The sequence below is a fragment of the Solenopsis invicta genome, chromosome 4, assembly GCF_016802725.1.
Source record: "Solenopsis invicta isolate M01_SB chromosome 4, UNIL_Sinv_3.0, whole genome shotgun sequence".
Lineage (NCBI taxonomy): Eukaryota > Metazoa > Arthropoda > Insecta > Hymenoptera > Formicidae > Solenopsis > Solenopsis invicta.
In genome coordinates, this window is record NC_052667.1 from 25,319,720 (window position 1) to 25,335,804 (window position 16,085).

At 35.4% G+C, this 16,085-nt stretch overlaps 1 protein-coding gene across 5 annotated transcripts in view; it reads left to right on the forward strand.

Moving 5' to 3' along the window:
- The window catches only part of LOC105200139 (peroxisomal leader peptide-processing protease), a 111,680-nt gene extending 96,319 nt beyond the window's left edge, over positions 1-15,361 (forward strand). For 4 of the 5 annotated variants that reach the window (XM_011167552.3, XM_011167550.3, XM_011167551.3 and 1 more), the window contains 6 exons: positions 9,583-10,273; positions 11,475-11,641; positions 11,738-11,850; positions 12,561-12,744; positions 14,025-14,309; positions 14,782-15,361. In XM_011167552.3, the coding sequence (XP_011165854.1) occupies positions 9,597-10,273; positions 11,475-11,641; positions 11,738-11,850; positions 12,561-12,744; positions 14,025-14,309; positions 14,782-14,870 (1,515 nt within the window). In that variant the 5' untranslated portion in view covers positions 9,583-9,596 and the 3' untranslated portion in view covers positions 14,871-15,361. Of the gene's footprint in view, positions 1-9,582; positions 10,274-11,474; positions 11,642-11,737; positions 11,851-12,560; positions 12,745-14,024; positions 14,418-14,781 lie in introns of all 5 variants that reach the window. The other variant, XR_005574691.1, reaches the window with a different exon arrangement.
- Positions 15,362-16,085: the final 724 nt, after the last annotated feature.

The window sequence follows — 16,085 nt, forward strand, 5'->3', positions numbered from 1 at the left end:
GGGGAACACTTTATCGAACATGTCGCCAGAGTCGGCGCGGCGGCGTTGCCCTCTTCTCCGATTCTTCGCCGAGCCGTTCTCGCGCGATACTTCGGAACAATAGCCCATTATCGTGGTCCACAATGCGATCCGCGCGCGTGTGTAAAACAGCGGGCGATACCAAGGGTCCTACGTTGAGCGGCGAATCGTCTTTTTTCCTCTTTCTCTTGAGTTGAATTGTGACATACGCGGGGTGAACTTTGTTGCACGCCGCAATCGCGAGTGCACGTGCTCACTTGAAATTTAGCATGCGTGCAGCAAGGCGTATTGAATACAGATAAATTGACAAAATAATGTGAGCATCTGGAAAATACACTACTTATTTTGTTAATAAGCGGTTGGCCCATTATTTGTTTTTAATAAATTAACCTTATTTTATGATACATGAAAGAGTAACAACATTGAATCCAGAAATCTTTTCTATCAGTCTAGTTCCTAGAATGTTAAGATTTTTTGCAGTATTGCTCAGTATTGCCATAATTTGCAATATTATGTAGGTATATTTACAAAAATATTTATTAAAGTATTAACCTTTTATAAAATATTGATAATTATTTGCGCATATAATTTCGAAATATTATCTTGGCAAAATGACGATATGTCGATTTATCTTAATGGTATATTTGCAAAATTAAATTAAGAAAGAAATTGTTTAACAATTAAAAAAAAAATATTTTACCTAGCTGCATTGTGTAACGTTTAGAAATATAATTAATCCGTATACATATTTACAACAATACATAATTATTCCTAAATTATAATGTAGAAATACTGCAGCACGAAATATCACCCATTGAGCATGATAACATTTTAAATGAAGAATCCAACAGTTTTATAATAATTGTAAAATATTTATACTTCAAACTTGGGTTTGTCTAATTTTTGACAATATTATTTATAAACTTTGTTTCGATAAAGTTGTTGCGCTATGACGTATCATCCAAGCGTAAGTATTGCAAAATTTTCGTCAATTCGTGATGCCATTATCGTGCAACATTCGCATAACGTGGGATAATAGCTCATACTACCTTCGCATGTAATTATTTAAGAAAGAAGCATTGCGCACGTCACAAGATCAATACGACGTGTAACTTCAGTTGAAATGTTTTTCCTGTTCCTACAATAATCTTTCAGCGTGCAACTGCGCAATGAGATTCGTGATAAAATTGAGATCTCTTTCAAATTAATGTATCGCAATTTATTTCCTGTTGTACTGAAGTATCAACGCGCGGACTCCTTTTACACAAAGAATTGCCTTGTGTGCGCTTTCACGTCGGATCGGATATTTATCGAATGTTGCTTAAACTTTCCAACGAGTGTACGCTGGCAATTTCTCAGAGGTCTCCTGTGAACGTTTACCGAGACGCGCTCACTGGTCATAAACACGTTACCTTTACGTATTCGTGATCAATACGGCGATACCGAACACGAGATCGTTAACTGAATTATGAAACTGTCGCCGCGATTATGCGAAAGTGCGTTTTCTGCTCGAGCGACCGGGGAAAAACGAAAAGGGACGGTGAGCGGGTTTCGTCCCGTAAGGAAACGTCGTTCGAGACGTCGTGGCGACGAGATACGCGGCTATTTATATACTTGGCCGAAGGTGAGTATATTCGTCCTTGCATATCAAGGCTCCGAATTGATTTTTTTTTTTTTTTTCAGAATTGCATTGCGTTTTGCGCTCGTTTCGCTGCACTCTTCCGATGTCTTCCTCGAGTCTGCGACGAGCCGACGGTTATTACTCGCTACCCTTGCGATGCCTAAAGTCAAGTATACCGCACCAACGGAAGGAACATCGAATAAAGACCGAATGCAAAAATTCATTGTCGTTCTTCGTTGTGCAAACGTGACAATTCTATTGCTATATGCAGCGAACATCGAATCTGATCGAATACTGCATTACAAAAAGTAAAACTTCGCTGCGTCCATCCGATGGCGATGGCGCATATATTGCTCACGGATGAAACAGAGACCATTGCTTTTCATAATATTTGTAAAACGTTGCTTCAATATTGCTGAAGAAATGTTGCAAAAAAAAATGTTTACAGTGCTTTCGCAATGTGACACTGTAATATATAATGTTGCAACGCTGCAGCAATGTTGTTATAAACTTCTCTATTTGGGATTTTAATAAGATTTAAAAAAAGGTTTATTTAAAACATCGACGTTAATGTATCCCGTACAACATGGAATAGTAAAATATTGTTACAATGTTTCGGCAATATTGCAGCAACGATAAAATGTCCGCTTCAGGAATGTAATGTTGCAGCAACGTTAATATTTCTGAAACGGACACTTTATCATTGCTGCAATGTTGCTGAAACATTGCAGCAATATTTTGCAATGTTTTTTCTATGCTGTGCTCTATAAGACTTTTTCTGAGATAAATTTATTTCTTTTGCTGCTACGATTGTTCCTTCAAAAATATAAAGTTGGTGAGATTAATAAAATTCAAGTAAACTGACAAGAAGAAGCATTGGCAAAGGGCACGAATATGAGAATTTGGTTAAATGATTAGAATTCGCAATTACACATGCTCGATGTTGTAAAGCGGATTTTAGTCAATCTCTCCGAATTCTCCTATTTCGAGAATGTAGTCATCCTCGTACTGGGAAACGAGCGAGTCGCATTCACGTCAAGTGCTCGCCGGCGAGGATCGCGTTCCGTGCCAGCACGATAACGAGCTGCACGGTACACCGTACGTTCCGAGGTGCCAAGCGGTCTACCGGTGCAAGACTCGAGCAAAAACTAGTCCAGCTTACTAGCCTCGGACACGCCCCAGCGACTGCTTCTCCCGCTGGCACTGCTTCTTCCTTTTGCCAACGCCGGCGATTTCCCATTCCGAACGAGAGCCCGATTTTTCGTTTACCACGAAAGGAAGCCAATCCCCTCTCCCTTTCCGCCCCCCTGGCGATGAGAAGAAAACCAGTGGCTTGATGCCGATGATCGTCGAGTTAGCGCGACCTACGTGCTTTCTGGACACGGTCGTACCAGGGATGGCCTTGGGCCGAACCAGCGACGACCTTGGCACGTCATATGCTTATATAGACATGTTCCTTTATGGCAGAGATGAGATTCGTCTTTTTTGAGCGCTATCGATGGTACCTCATTAAACACTGACTTATGAGTGTGATTTTCGAGACAGAGTTTTCCGGAAAATCGTATTAATTTTACATATTTATTTTATTTTTTCGCTCTATAAATATATATATGGTATATACATATAAAAATAAAGAAATAATAAATAAATATATACGTTGAGGGAAAAATTACTAAATTTTAATGAATATTTATTCGAATAGTACTAATGAAATAGTAATAGTAATACTATTTACTTAATGTAAATATATATTTATTTAATTAGTACAAGAACCATAATTAATTTAAGTATCTTTTCTTTATAGATTAAATATTTGTGTACCGTAAGTAAATATGTTATTAATATTATTTGAATAAATATTTATTAAAATTTAGAGAATTTTTTCTCTCACAGTGTACATATATCTGTACATATATATATATATATATATATATATATATATATATATATATATATATATAATTTATTTTATTGTTTCTGAATATCGTTTCTGAATATCGTTTAATCGTCCAATCAAGTGGTTTGCTTGATGAGATATACCGATAAGATTTCGATCGCGTGGCATCTTTAATTATCGCACGAAACGCAAGCAGAAATACAAGAGCGCTTTAAAAGCGCTGGATTTCTAAGACTCCCGCGGAAGAAAAATCGAACTCGAATGACCACCGCCGGCGGCCATCCGGCGCGGCCGGGTACTTATTAATTATCGCATAAATTGCGAGCGAGAGACTGCCTGGGCTCGTACGTACGGCGCGGCGGATCGTACAATTTCCACGGCCGGCGTTCGCGAAATCCGATTATCCCCGCGAGGTTTCAGTAATTGAACGTGCGCCGCGACTTAAATGGTACGGAAGACCATCGTTATTCGATCTAAGTCACGAGCAGAAAATTAGATAGCGGCCGCGCCACGCCGCGCCGCATCTCGCCGCGCTCGCAGTAGAACCGGTCAGTTATCGGACAGGCGCGGCGAGGACGTGCGGTCGCTTTTTGCTCTTCGCGCGCGCTTAAATATACAAAAGGATCACTCGGCATAATGGGAACGGGCGGCGAAGAGGGAAAATCGCGGTGGGTGGTGACGCGCGCGGGCACCTTTGCGGATGTCCCGAGCAAAAGAATCGCGCGTGCAACTTATTCCGTCGGTATATATATCGGGTGATTCGTAAAATGCTGCAAAACACGTTACACGTGCGTTAAATATATAAAGAATTATTATTATTAAATTATAATAATGTATAATATTATTAATCATGGAAATATAATACATGGACATCAAAGAATGTTATTTAAGAATTTAGTGAAATTTTATAAATAAAGTTCTTTGATATTCCATGTTTTTCCATGAGTTTGAAAATAAATAAAAGAAAATTCTCTCCGTGTATAATTATATCTATGAAATGATATTTGCAAGTTTTTCGCGAAAGATTCTGGTGATAAATAATCTCAACAAATATTTCCTTGTTTAATAATAACAATAATTTTATTATATAATAATATTATTTTGTAATTGAATTATTATTATTGTAATTATATAATTATAATATTTAACAATAATAATAATTTATTAATTATTATAATAATAAAATTTTACATAATGTATAATATTATTATATAAAATTATATCAATATAATTGTAGGGACCGATTCTTCGTGGTTTTTATATAACAGCGCAGTTCTGTGAGAAACTTCGTTATCTCTTCTCGTCTCCCCGAAGCTCGAATCCACTTGTCCTCTTTTGTAGATTTCGCTAATGTTCGCTTAGATTTAATTACGGCGATATTTCATGCGGACGGAGGATCGTAGTGAAATTAGTTCGCAAACGTTAATTAGGCGTTTATCTAATGTATTATAAATGAATCGCGTATCCGTAAGTGGCGAAAGACTGGCGCGTGGTTTTTTTCGACCTTCGTGGAGAAGCGGAGGCGAAACGAAGCGATCGCGTCCATTAGGCTATCCAGTTTGTTATCGTCGTTTTGCTCAACTCATTCAAGTTGCGGATAACACTTAGCAGCTAACTTGGTGAGAATTATCGTGGGCGAGGAACGTCACGACTCTATTTCATAAATCAAACCTTGTTTTCGCTCTCCCAATTGAAGCTATCAATTCCATACTATATATATATATATATATATAAAATTATTCAATATTTATTAAATAAAATTATATTATATATATCAGAATATATAGTGTTTATATTATACTAAACTATATATGTGTTTATTATACTATAAATATATTATTGCTTGTAGAGAAAAACAAGGAGGAAATTTGGATTTTGAATTGAATTTTATTTTGTATGAAGATTTATACACAGCAAAAAGCAATGTATTGAAGAAACTGTGAAAATTGAAAAAGAGAAAGAAGGATAAGGATAAGAACAAAATTGTAACATTATGATAATGTGATAATAAGACACTGAAAAAATACAATAAGCTATAATAATTACTGAGTTTTAATGAAGTAATTTTTATTAAATGTTCAATTAATATACATATCAAATACTTAATAATATTTAGTAACAGTTTAGTAACTATTTACTATTATTATTATCTGATTATTAATATCATTATTAAATATTAATCAAACGTTTAATTGAAATTATTTCATCAAAGCTTGATTATTGTTATCAAACTCTTTTCTTCAGTGCAATAAAATAATAATATATAATAAAGTAATATAAATTATATAAATCCAATCGTTAATAGGTTGTGTTAGATAGGCTTAAAAATAAAAGGAGATGATATAAGCGGTAAAGAGTATTAACCAGTAAGTTCAAGGAACGGATGGATGCATCTGGCTGTTATGTGTTGCAAGTAAATTCCGTTTTATTCTGATATTATTGTTATACTGTATTATGTTGCGGATGCTTTTGGCAAACTCTCTCAATCTGGCGAACTGCACAACGAACCTTACATCGCCTACACGTTGTTCGACGATGCAAATTTACGTTCGCGTGTATGCATCTCGTATGCGAGAGAGCGGCTAACTCACGACGCGAGCGGCAGAAGAAAAGAGGAAGAAACACGGATGGGATAGTCGGCAATCTTCATTGAAGATCGGCCGGCAAGCTGGCAAGCGGTCGCACGGCCATCATTGTCGGGGAGAGGAAGGAAGCAAGAAGAAGACAACGCAAAAGTCGATCGGGAGGAAGCGCTGGCGGATTCGAACGGGCGGGAGGGGGGGAAGGAAATTCCCGTGAATTCCAAAGAGCGAATGGGGATATTCAGTTAGCGTTTAAATACCTTCGCGCGACGCCAGATTTAATTTGATTCGCTGCGCGGAAGATCGGGACGCTGCTCTCGAGGCAGCGCGAAAGAACTGAATAACCGCATTTACGACGCGGTGTTAGAACTTTATAAGCCGCGCTAAGGATCGTTTCAAGCTTGTTTTACGATTTCGGCCACGTTTTACCTTGAAATTTTCGCCCGCGCAGTTACCTGAATGGCCTCTTAGAGTCGCTATTACCACTTGGACCGAGAAACCGAAGGAGAGAAAAAGAAGAAGAAGAAACGCAGATCAGCTCGAAAATGGCACGTTGACGCAGTTCACGTATACACGCGCGCTTTTTTTTTTCGCGGAATTCCTTTCATCTCCACATCTAGACGGCTATAATTGTCGTGCCTCTCTTTAGCGCCGACTCTATCCCGGCCGTGCATTATGTGTCATCATCTTGTCATAGGCTCCTTAGACATCTGCAGTTTCTGTCTACTCGCGGTTTATTTTTGGGCGCCCTTCTCCCCCTCCCCTTTCCCTTCACTCCTCGCACTTGTTAGATCTTTTTCTTGTTTTTGTGACACGTGCCGTCAAACCAGTTCCCCTTGCGGTCCACCGTTCCGAGAAAACCGGACCTTCTAATACGTCACACGCTTTACTACACAAAATTGTGACGTATTCTATGCGCTCTCGCTGCGGCGTTCGCCTCGTAGCGAACGTTTTTTTTTCTTTTTTTTTTGCGTTAATCTCTCCTTTTCTTATCGTGCATTTAATGCCTATAAGTACGTAATATTATTTAATATTAAGAAAAAATGGTTACATGTCCACTCTTGATAATATTATATAAATGTTATTTATTTCAATATTTTAAATTATCGGGAATATTATGATTTAATTTTTAAATGTAATAATTATAAAGTTTATGCATATGAATATTTTATGTATAATTATTCACGTTAATTTTTGGCCACGGTAATAGTCGTAGAACATTTTTATAATATTCCACGGATATTGAAGTAATATACCACGAATATTATATAAAAACGGACATGTAACATTAACACAATATTCCCATAATATTTAAAAAATATTGAATAATATTCTCGGAGTGACAGTAATATTACTTAAATTTTCAACAATATTCGTATAATATTCTAGGAACATTATACGCTTATAGAGATGTCGCGCCGCCGCGCTGCCAGTTGCTAACTCACAAGTGATTATATTTTCAGCGCTTTTTTATTATTCTGGAAGAAGAAAAAAAAGAAGAAGCCTTTTTCTCGTAGCATAGCCCGCTTTGCTTGCGCCTGACGACAAAAATTGCGACGGATCACCGCCATTTAGTGCGTCATCCGATTCTCGGCACTGCACCGTGCCAGATATTTCCTTTAGAAGCCGGTTAATCTCTTCGAAATACTTCGACATTGTCTCCCACGATCAACGTATGATTTTGCGAGCATTCCAAGTGCCTATAAGGACATCACATTAATTATTTCTTAACGCAGTTTTATCCCAGGAGATAAACTAATAATAATAAAATAATTAGATAATATCAGCTTAATAATGTCGCAAGTTGTCGCGCTGGGCAAGCGATTTCCTTCAATAAATAGTAGATACGTATTTATTAAAATTCCACCTCGGGCGACTGAGTCTTAAGACTAAGAACGTATTAGAGAGTCGGCTTTTTCCTGCAGCCGTTTGCGTTATCGTTTAGGTATGCGGCCGTAATCATACGGTATTTGCAAAGGGATTTCCTAGCTCGCGTACGACGCAGATGTACAAGTCATTCTCGCCACTCCTCCACTCCTGTTCTCGTTCTTTTTGGTTCACCGTGCACGATGGTGACTCACGGTTACGCGGTGGTACAACCGCGTCTCTTTTTTTTTATTCCTTCCCTCTATCCTTTTTCCTCCTTTCCACCGGGAGTCGGCCCTTTTTATCGAGCTACAGCACCGCGATTTCACGGTGCCGCGCTCGCGACAATTAACCCTTTCACCGTTGAATTGCGCGACGAATGTGGCAGCTGCGTTCCCCGCGAGATTATCCCGATGCTTGATCGCTCAATATCTCTGTCGTGTTGCGAAACGTCCTGTTACTTAGGCCGTAACAGGTGCGACAACCGTGTCCTGATCGAGTGCACAGAAAAAGATCCGGGGTTTGTTTATTTGACGAGATAACGAATTATTAAAAAAGAAACTATAAAATCTCTACAAAGATTTTATTTGCAGTTTGTGACATAGAAACAAGTATTTTTATAATGGATTAATTGAATTCTGAAAGATAGAAGTAGAAACAAAATTGAAGGATATTCTCACATAAAAGTCAAACAAGTTTAAAAATTTTTAGAAAACAAAAGCTTTTCTTTAAACTGTTCCATGTGTAAATATAATAATTTTTCTTCAACCATATATGCATAATATGTGTAAGAACAACGTTATAAGCTTTGATTAATATTTTCAGGATTCATATAAAAAAAGAATTAAAAAATAAAAAAATCTTTGGACTTGTTTAGTTATTGTGTGGAAATATTTTATATTTAATTGTCTTATAATATTTTAAATTTATCTTTTTCTATGACATTGATAATGATAAAGGTGAAGCAAGAAATATTATTTATAGTATACAGAAATAACTTCTTTACTTTTTATTTACAAAATTTTATTTACAAATTTTTTTCAACGAAAATATTCCTTTTTTTTGTACAAATATGGTAATTTTATAACGTCTGAACTTGTTCAATTCTTGTGTAAATTTTATATATATTATCTTATATTTTTATTTTTCATTTTCTGCTTAATTCTTATTGGAACTTTTATCCATAATATCAAAATTTTTTGCATTATAATAATTGCTTTACACTTTATATAACATTTTCTTTTTTATCTTTATTATTATCAATATTATGTTATTTTTGCATTATTATAATGCAAAAAATTTCGACAGTCTAGCTACTTATTTTAATTGAATTATTTTAATGATTTAAAGAAACAATTATTTTGTTAAATCTCTATCTAGCTAAATTTTTCAATACTTTAATTGTCCTTTTCGTATTCATTTTATATAAAAACAAAAATTACAATAAAGTTTTATAATACATAATATAATAAACATTTTAAAATATTGCTTCATATATTTAAAAAAAATTAGTAACATTTTAATTTTTATTCTTTTCATTTCTTTCCAATTTTGAATATTATTCCAAAATTAAGAAGCTTTCATTTCTTTTTGTACAGTATTGTTGGGAAGGATGAGCGTTCCAAGCAGCGCACTTTTACTTCACTCACCAACCGACAAAGGTCCACTGACATTGCCGCGAGGATGCTCCGGCATTTCGATCTCCACGAATTGGATATTGACCCACGGTGCCGCGTTAGGCTCGATTGTCGACAAATCCCATGAGGTCTCGAGCTTCATCACGAACATGGTACCGGGAGAACTCACGATGGTGCCGAGAGAACTTACAAACGAGTTGAAATTTCGAGTCTATCGCAATGACGATCTTGGATCAAGCTCAATTAAGGAACATCGCGGCGTGACCGTGGTCGCCTGGAGGTGTTCGCTTCTGAAGAAGACCTTCGACGAGTTCTTCGCAACGTGGAACTTTCTCAAATCGTCCGAGTTCGATCGGTCGCTGCGGTCAGTTTTCCTGCTCGTCCGCATTTACGATGATGCCGACGAGTCGATCGTGGAAACGTCGGTCGAACAAGCCCTGTCTTGTCTGCTGGACCAAGCTCCGCGGAATCTTGTCCGCGGATCGTCCGTGGAAATCGAGTCGACGCCCTTCGGCAATCCCGTATTCATCGGCTCGATCGCGCGCGGTGTTATCAGCAACCTTGTCGGCGACGAAGACTGCGTTATCATGACGGATGCGTACGCGGTTCCCGGTGGCGAGGGTGGTCCCATTTATATCATCTCGCCGGATTGGTAATTATAGTGTCTCTTAGAACACAGTGCGTTTTTGTGGAATACTCTTCGCTCGAAAGTTTAAGAACATTACACAGAAAAAAAAATAGTATCAAATTAATAATTCATTGTTTCATATATAAGCAAGAATATAAAATTTTCCTGGTAGAATTTATAATCTTAAACAGACATAATTTGCTTACACGAAGAAAAGAATTTTCTTTATGTAAGCAAAATTATGACTGATGTTTAAGATTATAAATTTTTCCAGGAAGATTTTATATTCTTGCTTATATATGAAACAATGAATTGTTGATTTAATAATAATTTGTTTTGTCTATGGTTTTATAATATTAGAAAGGTTATCAAAATTTAAAAACAGCTTTTCTTAGGTTTAGTTTCTTTTTTCGTATTCAACGACATAATTTGGTCATGAATACTCAAATTTTGATTCTGAAACCAGCCGCACAAAATAAAATCAAGAAAAATTAGCTTGAAAAAGTTTACACGGTAAACGATCTTATTTTGTTACATTTTTTAAATAAAACATTTTTAAACGAGCAAATGAATCCAAATTAACTTTTGTACGAGAATGTTTATTGGAGTTTTATTAGTATATGTGAAAAATTTAATTTGTAATGCTACTTTCTCATTAAAATAAGCAAATAAGCACTACAAAACGCGACTTTGCATAAAAATTAATTCTCAAATTTTATTCTAAAAATTTTATCAAGTTTTTATATTATGTGAAAAGACCAGTGTATTTTTTTCTATTTTATTTTAAATTTTAACTGAATCTTTCAACTTGATTAAATTTCTCTAATTGAAGTATTCATACATTTAAGTTAATTATATAAATGTTAAAATTAGGTTTATGTATTTTATGCATTTCAGTTAAATACATAAATAACATTTTATAAAATTTTAACAACTTAGCTGATTGAGATTGATTCAGATTTCTAAAATTATCAAATTGTATAATATGTTTCTAAGCAACATTTCATAAAATTTCAACAACTTAGCTATTAAATACATAAATATGTGAATGAAAGAAATTTAATCAAGTTGAAAAAGTTAGTCAAATTAACAACTTTTTTCTCAGTGCATTAATATAGTCACAAGTATGTAGAATTTTTAATTTAATTGTTAATAATGAAATGAATAATGGTTTGTCATTTTATTGTGTTTGAAATTGTCTCGAATACGAATGTCAATTTTTCAGCAAACGCAGAATTATCAGTGGCATGGTGATCGCATCGTTGAGCTGGTGTCGTGGGGAATGGGTAGATTATACTTTCGCCGCCAATCTTGCGCCGTGTGTGCTCAACATTTTACGGAAGAAGCATCCTTGTTCTCCGGTCGTAAATAGCACATATGAAAATGCAGATGGTTTGTTAACAATCGTTATTTTCTGTTATTACCTGTTACATCCGCATGTATATAAAGTCTTTTTATTTTTATTTATTTATTTACTTTTTTACATAGCGGCGTTAGATAGAGGCGTCGTGCTCGTTAGATGTGGAATTAGTTGGGGAACAGGCATCCTCGTGGATAAGGATACTGGTATATTCCTGACGTGCTCGCACGTCGTCGCGGAGGTAATAATTCGTATAAGAAATATAATATTGAAGATATATAATACAATACACATAGAAAAAAGGAGAAAAAATATGTTCTTGTTTTAAGAATATCTTTATTTTCGAAATGTAAATAATGAAATAAGATTAAGTGTATAGAGTTAATCAAACAACTTGCTCACATGAAGAAATTCGTCAAGTAAAATTTATTCTCATTATTAAATAATAATTTTCATGATTTGCGAGGGAGAAATGTTAGACACAGGAAATACAATATTTTCAAATCAAGAATTAGCATTTTCAATATACATATAATATTACTTTTAAAATATATAATCGTATTGTACTATTTAAATAAACTTATTATATTGGAATAAAAATATAATATTGCTGAAATTAAAACTAACAAATTCTTTAAAGATTTTATATTGTTGTTTACATGCGAAACAATGATTACGAAATAAAACAATATTAGTTTTAATTTGATATTAATTTTTTTTATAATTTATACATAAATTACTATCTGCACTTCACTATGAAAGAGTAAAAAAAAAAAAATAGAAAACGTAAGAAAATGTTTTACCGTACAATGTGTAAATATGGAATGTATATTGTGCGACAAATTCAGCAATATATTCTTGAATCATTATTAGAATTATCAATATATAGAATATATTATATCGGAAAGAAATGGTACATTTTTTATATATGACAAAACGATGGTTAAATAGGTGCCAGAAAGGGAGATATCGATTGTGATGAGGCCGTATAAGCCCAATTTACGTGTTCAGGCGAAACTGTTGTACAGAACTCCGGAGAATCAGCCGTATGACGTCGCTGTATTGAGGGTGGACCCGCAGAACGTGGATCCGTTGTTGAAATCTGTACGTCTGTCCCAGGCTCCGATTTTTAAGGGTGAGTATTTCGCGTCGTTTCATCGAAAAGCATCGGAAGCGACGCGTTGACCGTTAGTAATTCCAACTGCTTCAAATTGTTATCATTTGGAGCGACAGGTAGTATATTGAAGCTTGCCCTCGTAGTTTTCTCGTAATAGGAGGAAATTAGCGGTATATCCAGCAGCGTGTTAAACGGTTTCCTGGCGCCTTAACGCCGGGGACATTGACCTTCTTCCATCGGGACAGAAATAGCATTTAATTGTGAAAAATTGGGTCAATTGATCGTCGTTGGGGGTGAAATTGATATTTGGCCTTCTTCTTCTAACGGAAATCGACATATAAGTCATCCCATTTACTTGATCGCAATAAAAGTCTATTGCTGTACGTTCTATGAGAGCCTTATTGATTACGTGTTACGCGAGTAGTGACGCAGAATTTTCAAAAGCATTTATTTTACGACAGAATTACATTGATATCTAAATTACGTTATAAGTTGAAGCAATCATTTGACGAAGATACTGGCAATCTCGATTTTCAACTTTATCATCTCTCAATTATTAATTTTAAGCGAAACGCTACTTAAGCGCTACTTTCATTTAAGTCAACGGCGCAACAACGTTCGAACTTCGATCAAACAAGAGCGTATAAAAACAATTAAGCCACTTAAGACAAATCGTACGGATGCAACGTATATCATAACCTACGCGTCTTAACTCGTATTATAGTGGTGTAGGTGAGGTATAAATGTTTAGCACAATTACTGAAATAGGATTTATTAAATCCCACTGATCTAAAAACTTAAATCGTACATAATAAATATACAATAAGTAAACTAAAATAAAATAAAATAAGAAATAATAATAAAATATAAAATTTTTATATTTTAAGTTCGATTCTTGGACTTAATTTACAGATAAATAAAATAATTAAAATTAAGACTTATTTTATTAAACAGAACTAGAGAACTTTGAGAAAATTTGTATCTTTGAACCAAATAAAATCATTGAAATTATTTCAAGACATTTTTTTCATTAAAAAGAGTAATTGTGAAAATTTTAATACTTAGACTCAAATTATATTAATTAAAATTATCTCAAGTTTTTTAATTAAACATAGCAATTGTAAAAGTTTTGATCCTTAGACTCGAATTATATTATTTAAAATGATTAAAAAATGATTAAAGAATTTTTTTCATTAAACAGAGCAGAAAACAGGATTACGTTTGTATCAGTAGCACCGGGTTAAATTGCATAATTGCGTAATTCCGGATGGCCTTCCAATGAATTCGTGTGCTTGCAGGCGAGCCGGTGGTCTCCGTAGGATTTCCGTTCTCCTCATCCATTCGGCCGACTATCAGCAGCGGCGTGATCTCCAAGTCGATGGACTGCGCGCTCCTGACGACCTGTTGCGTCCAGAGCGGTGCCAGCGGCGGGCCGATCATCAGCCGGACAACCGGTGACATGCTGGGAATGGTCGTGTGCAACTTACTCTCCTCGGACGGCACCGTGCTCTACCCGCGGATGAGCTTGGCGGTGCCGGCCATCACGCTGAGCGGGCCCCTACGGGAATACTTGCGCACTGATAGTCAGTAAACAAATCTAAATTGACCCTGACGATCTAACGACTATACAATTTGGACGGAATGGACTGTGAGCCTTCCGCGCCGCGGGAACAGGCGAACGCTACAAACTCGTGCGTGCGAGCGGATTTTTAATCTTTTTGTAAAAGACAGTCCGTTCTAAATAATATTAAACACTCATTGCATCGTATGTTATAAGATTAATTAGGATAGCGAAAATATATTCCCTTTTATTTATCGTTGACATAACATATTCAAAATTCTTTTGTAACGTCTCATAATTTTTTTAAGACTTTTTCATATTTTATGTTTGTGAGGATATCTGAAAAAAACTTAAATTTTTTCAGATTTTTATAAATTTCCTTCAGAAATTATAGAATGAAAAAGCCTTTAGCTTTTTCGGACACTTCCCTCGCGAAGATAACGTGAATTGAAGCTGCAAGTTGATTTATACTTCCATTCATTTTCCTCTTGCAGATCCCGACGTATTCCGAGCTTTCACGTGCGCCGACGCGGTGGTACGCAAGATCTGGGACTTCTACCCTTTCCTGCCGGCCAAACTCTGAATGGCTTGCACAGTGTAGTGCAAATTCCAGGTCCAGGCTCAATAATCGCACGCAGGTCTCTTTGCTATTTGATGCGCGCTATTTTTCGTAACGCGACTCTACCATTTATCACGAATAAACATATTGGATTATTTGAATTGCGGAATGCTTGTTTCTGACAATAAGTCACCCTGGACCCTGCCGATTTCAGGCTTGACGGGTCGCAAGCATAATCTCGCGTCGAATCTCGTTGAATAATGTACGCCATTGACCGAGTTTAATGCAAAGAGAAAGTTTTTCGTGACGTCAAATGCAGTGATCAGCGCGCAAAAGCGCACACGAGTCAACGATTCCTGGGTACATGCTGAGAATTTCGTTGAGGAATAATATTCCATCGTACATCTTCACATCTAGAATCTTCGCATCTAGAACGATGCTGGTATACTTTGCGAGAACTGCATTTATATTTTAAAAAAAGTCAAAATTATAATAAAAAAGAAACGTAATTCCTACATTCCTTTCGAGATATATATGTATACAGAAACTATATCGCCATAATTTTCTGCGATCTGCAATAAGTCACCATTCGCCGTATATATGATGTTCTATTCTTCGTTTGAAGATTAGTGCAAATTTTATCTTAGATGCACTCACCTCGCCATCTAACAAACGCTCATACAATTTAGATTTCGATTTCTCCATTGGTTCGCGTATCGTCGACTTTTCGATGATTATAACGTTTTCAAACATTTTTGGTTTTATTTATCGTTGACATATTAAGTTTAAATTATTATTGTATATTCATAAAATTGGTAAAAAAATCTCAATATGTCACGTAATATTTAAAAAATTTTTTCACATTTTACATTTGTGAAAAGTTTTAAAAAAATAGCTTAAATTTCTTTGTTTTATAAATTTTTGAAAAATTATGAAATGAGAAATTTTAGAATTCACATATACAAAGAATTTTTGAAAAAATATAGACTTTCTTAATATTTCTGAAAAATGTCCAAATTTATATAAAAAGATATACAAAATTTTCTAAAAAATTACAAAATTATGCACAAATTTTGAAACATTCTGAAGAATTCCAACAAAAATTTTCATCAGGAAAGCATGCCAAAACCCTAACAGCACAGATTTCCCAGGACATCCATGGGACATTGCGTCCATAGGACGTTCGTATGTCCTAAGGATGTTCCTGAGACGTCCCCTGGATGAAGTGTGCTGTTAGGA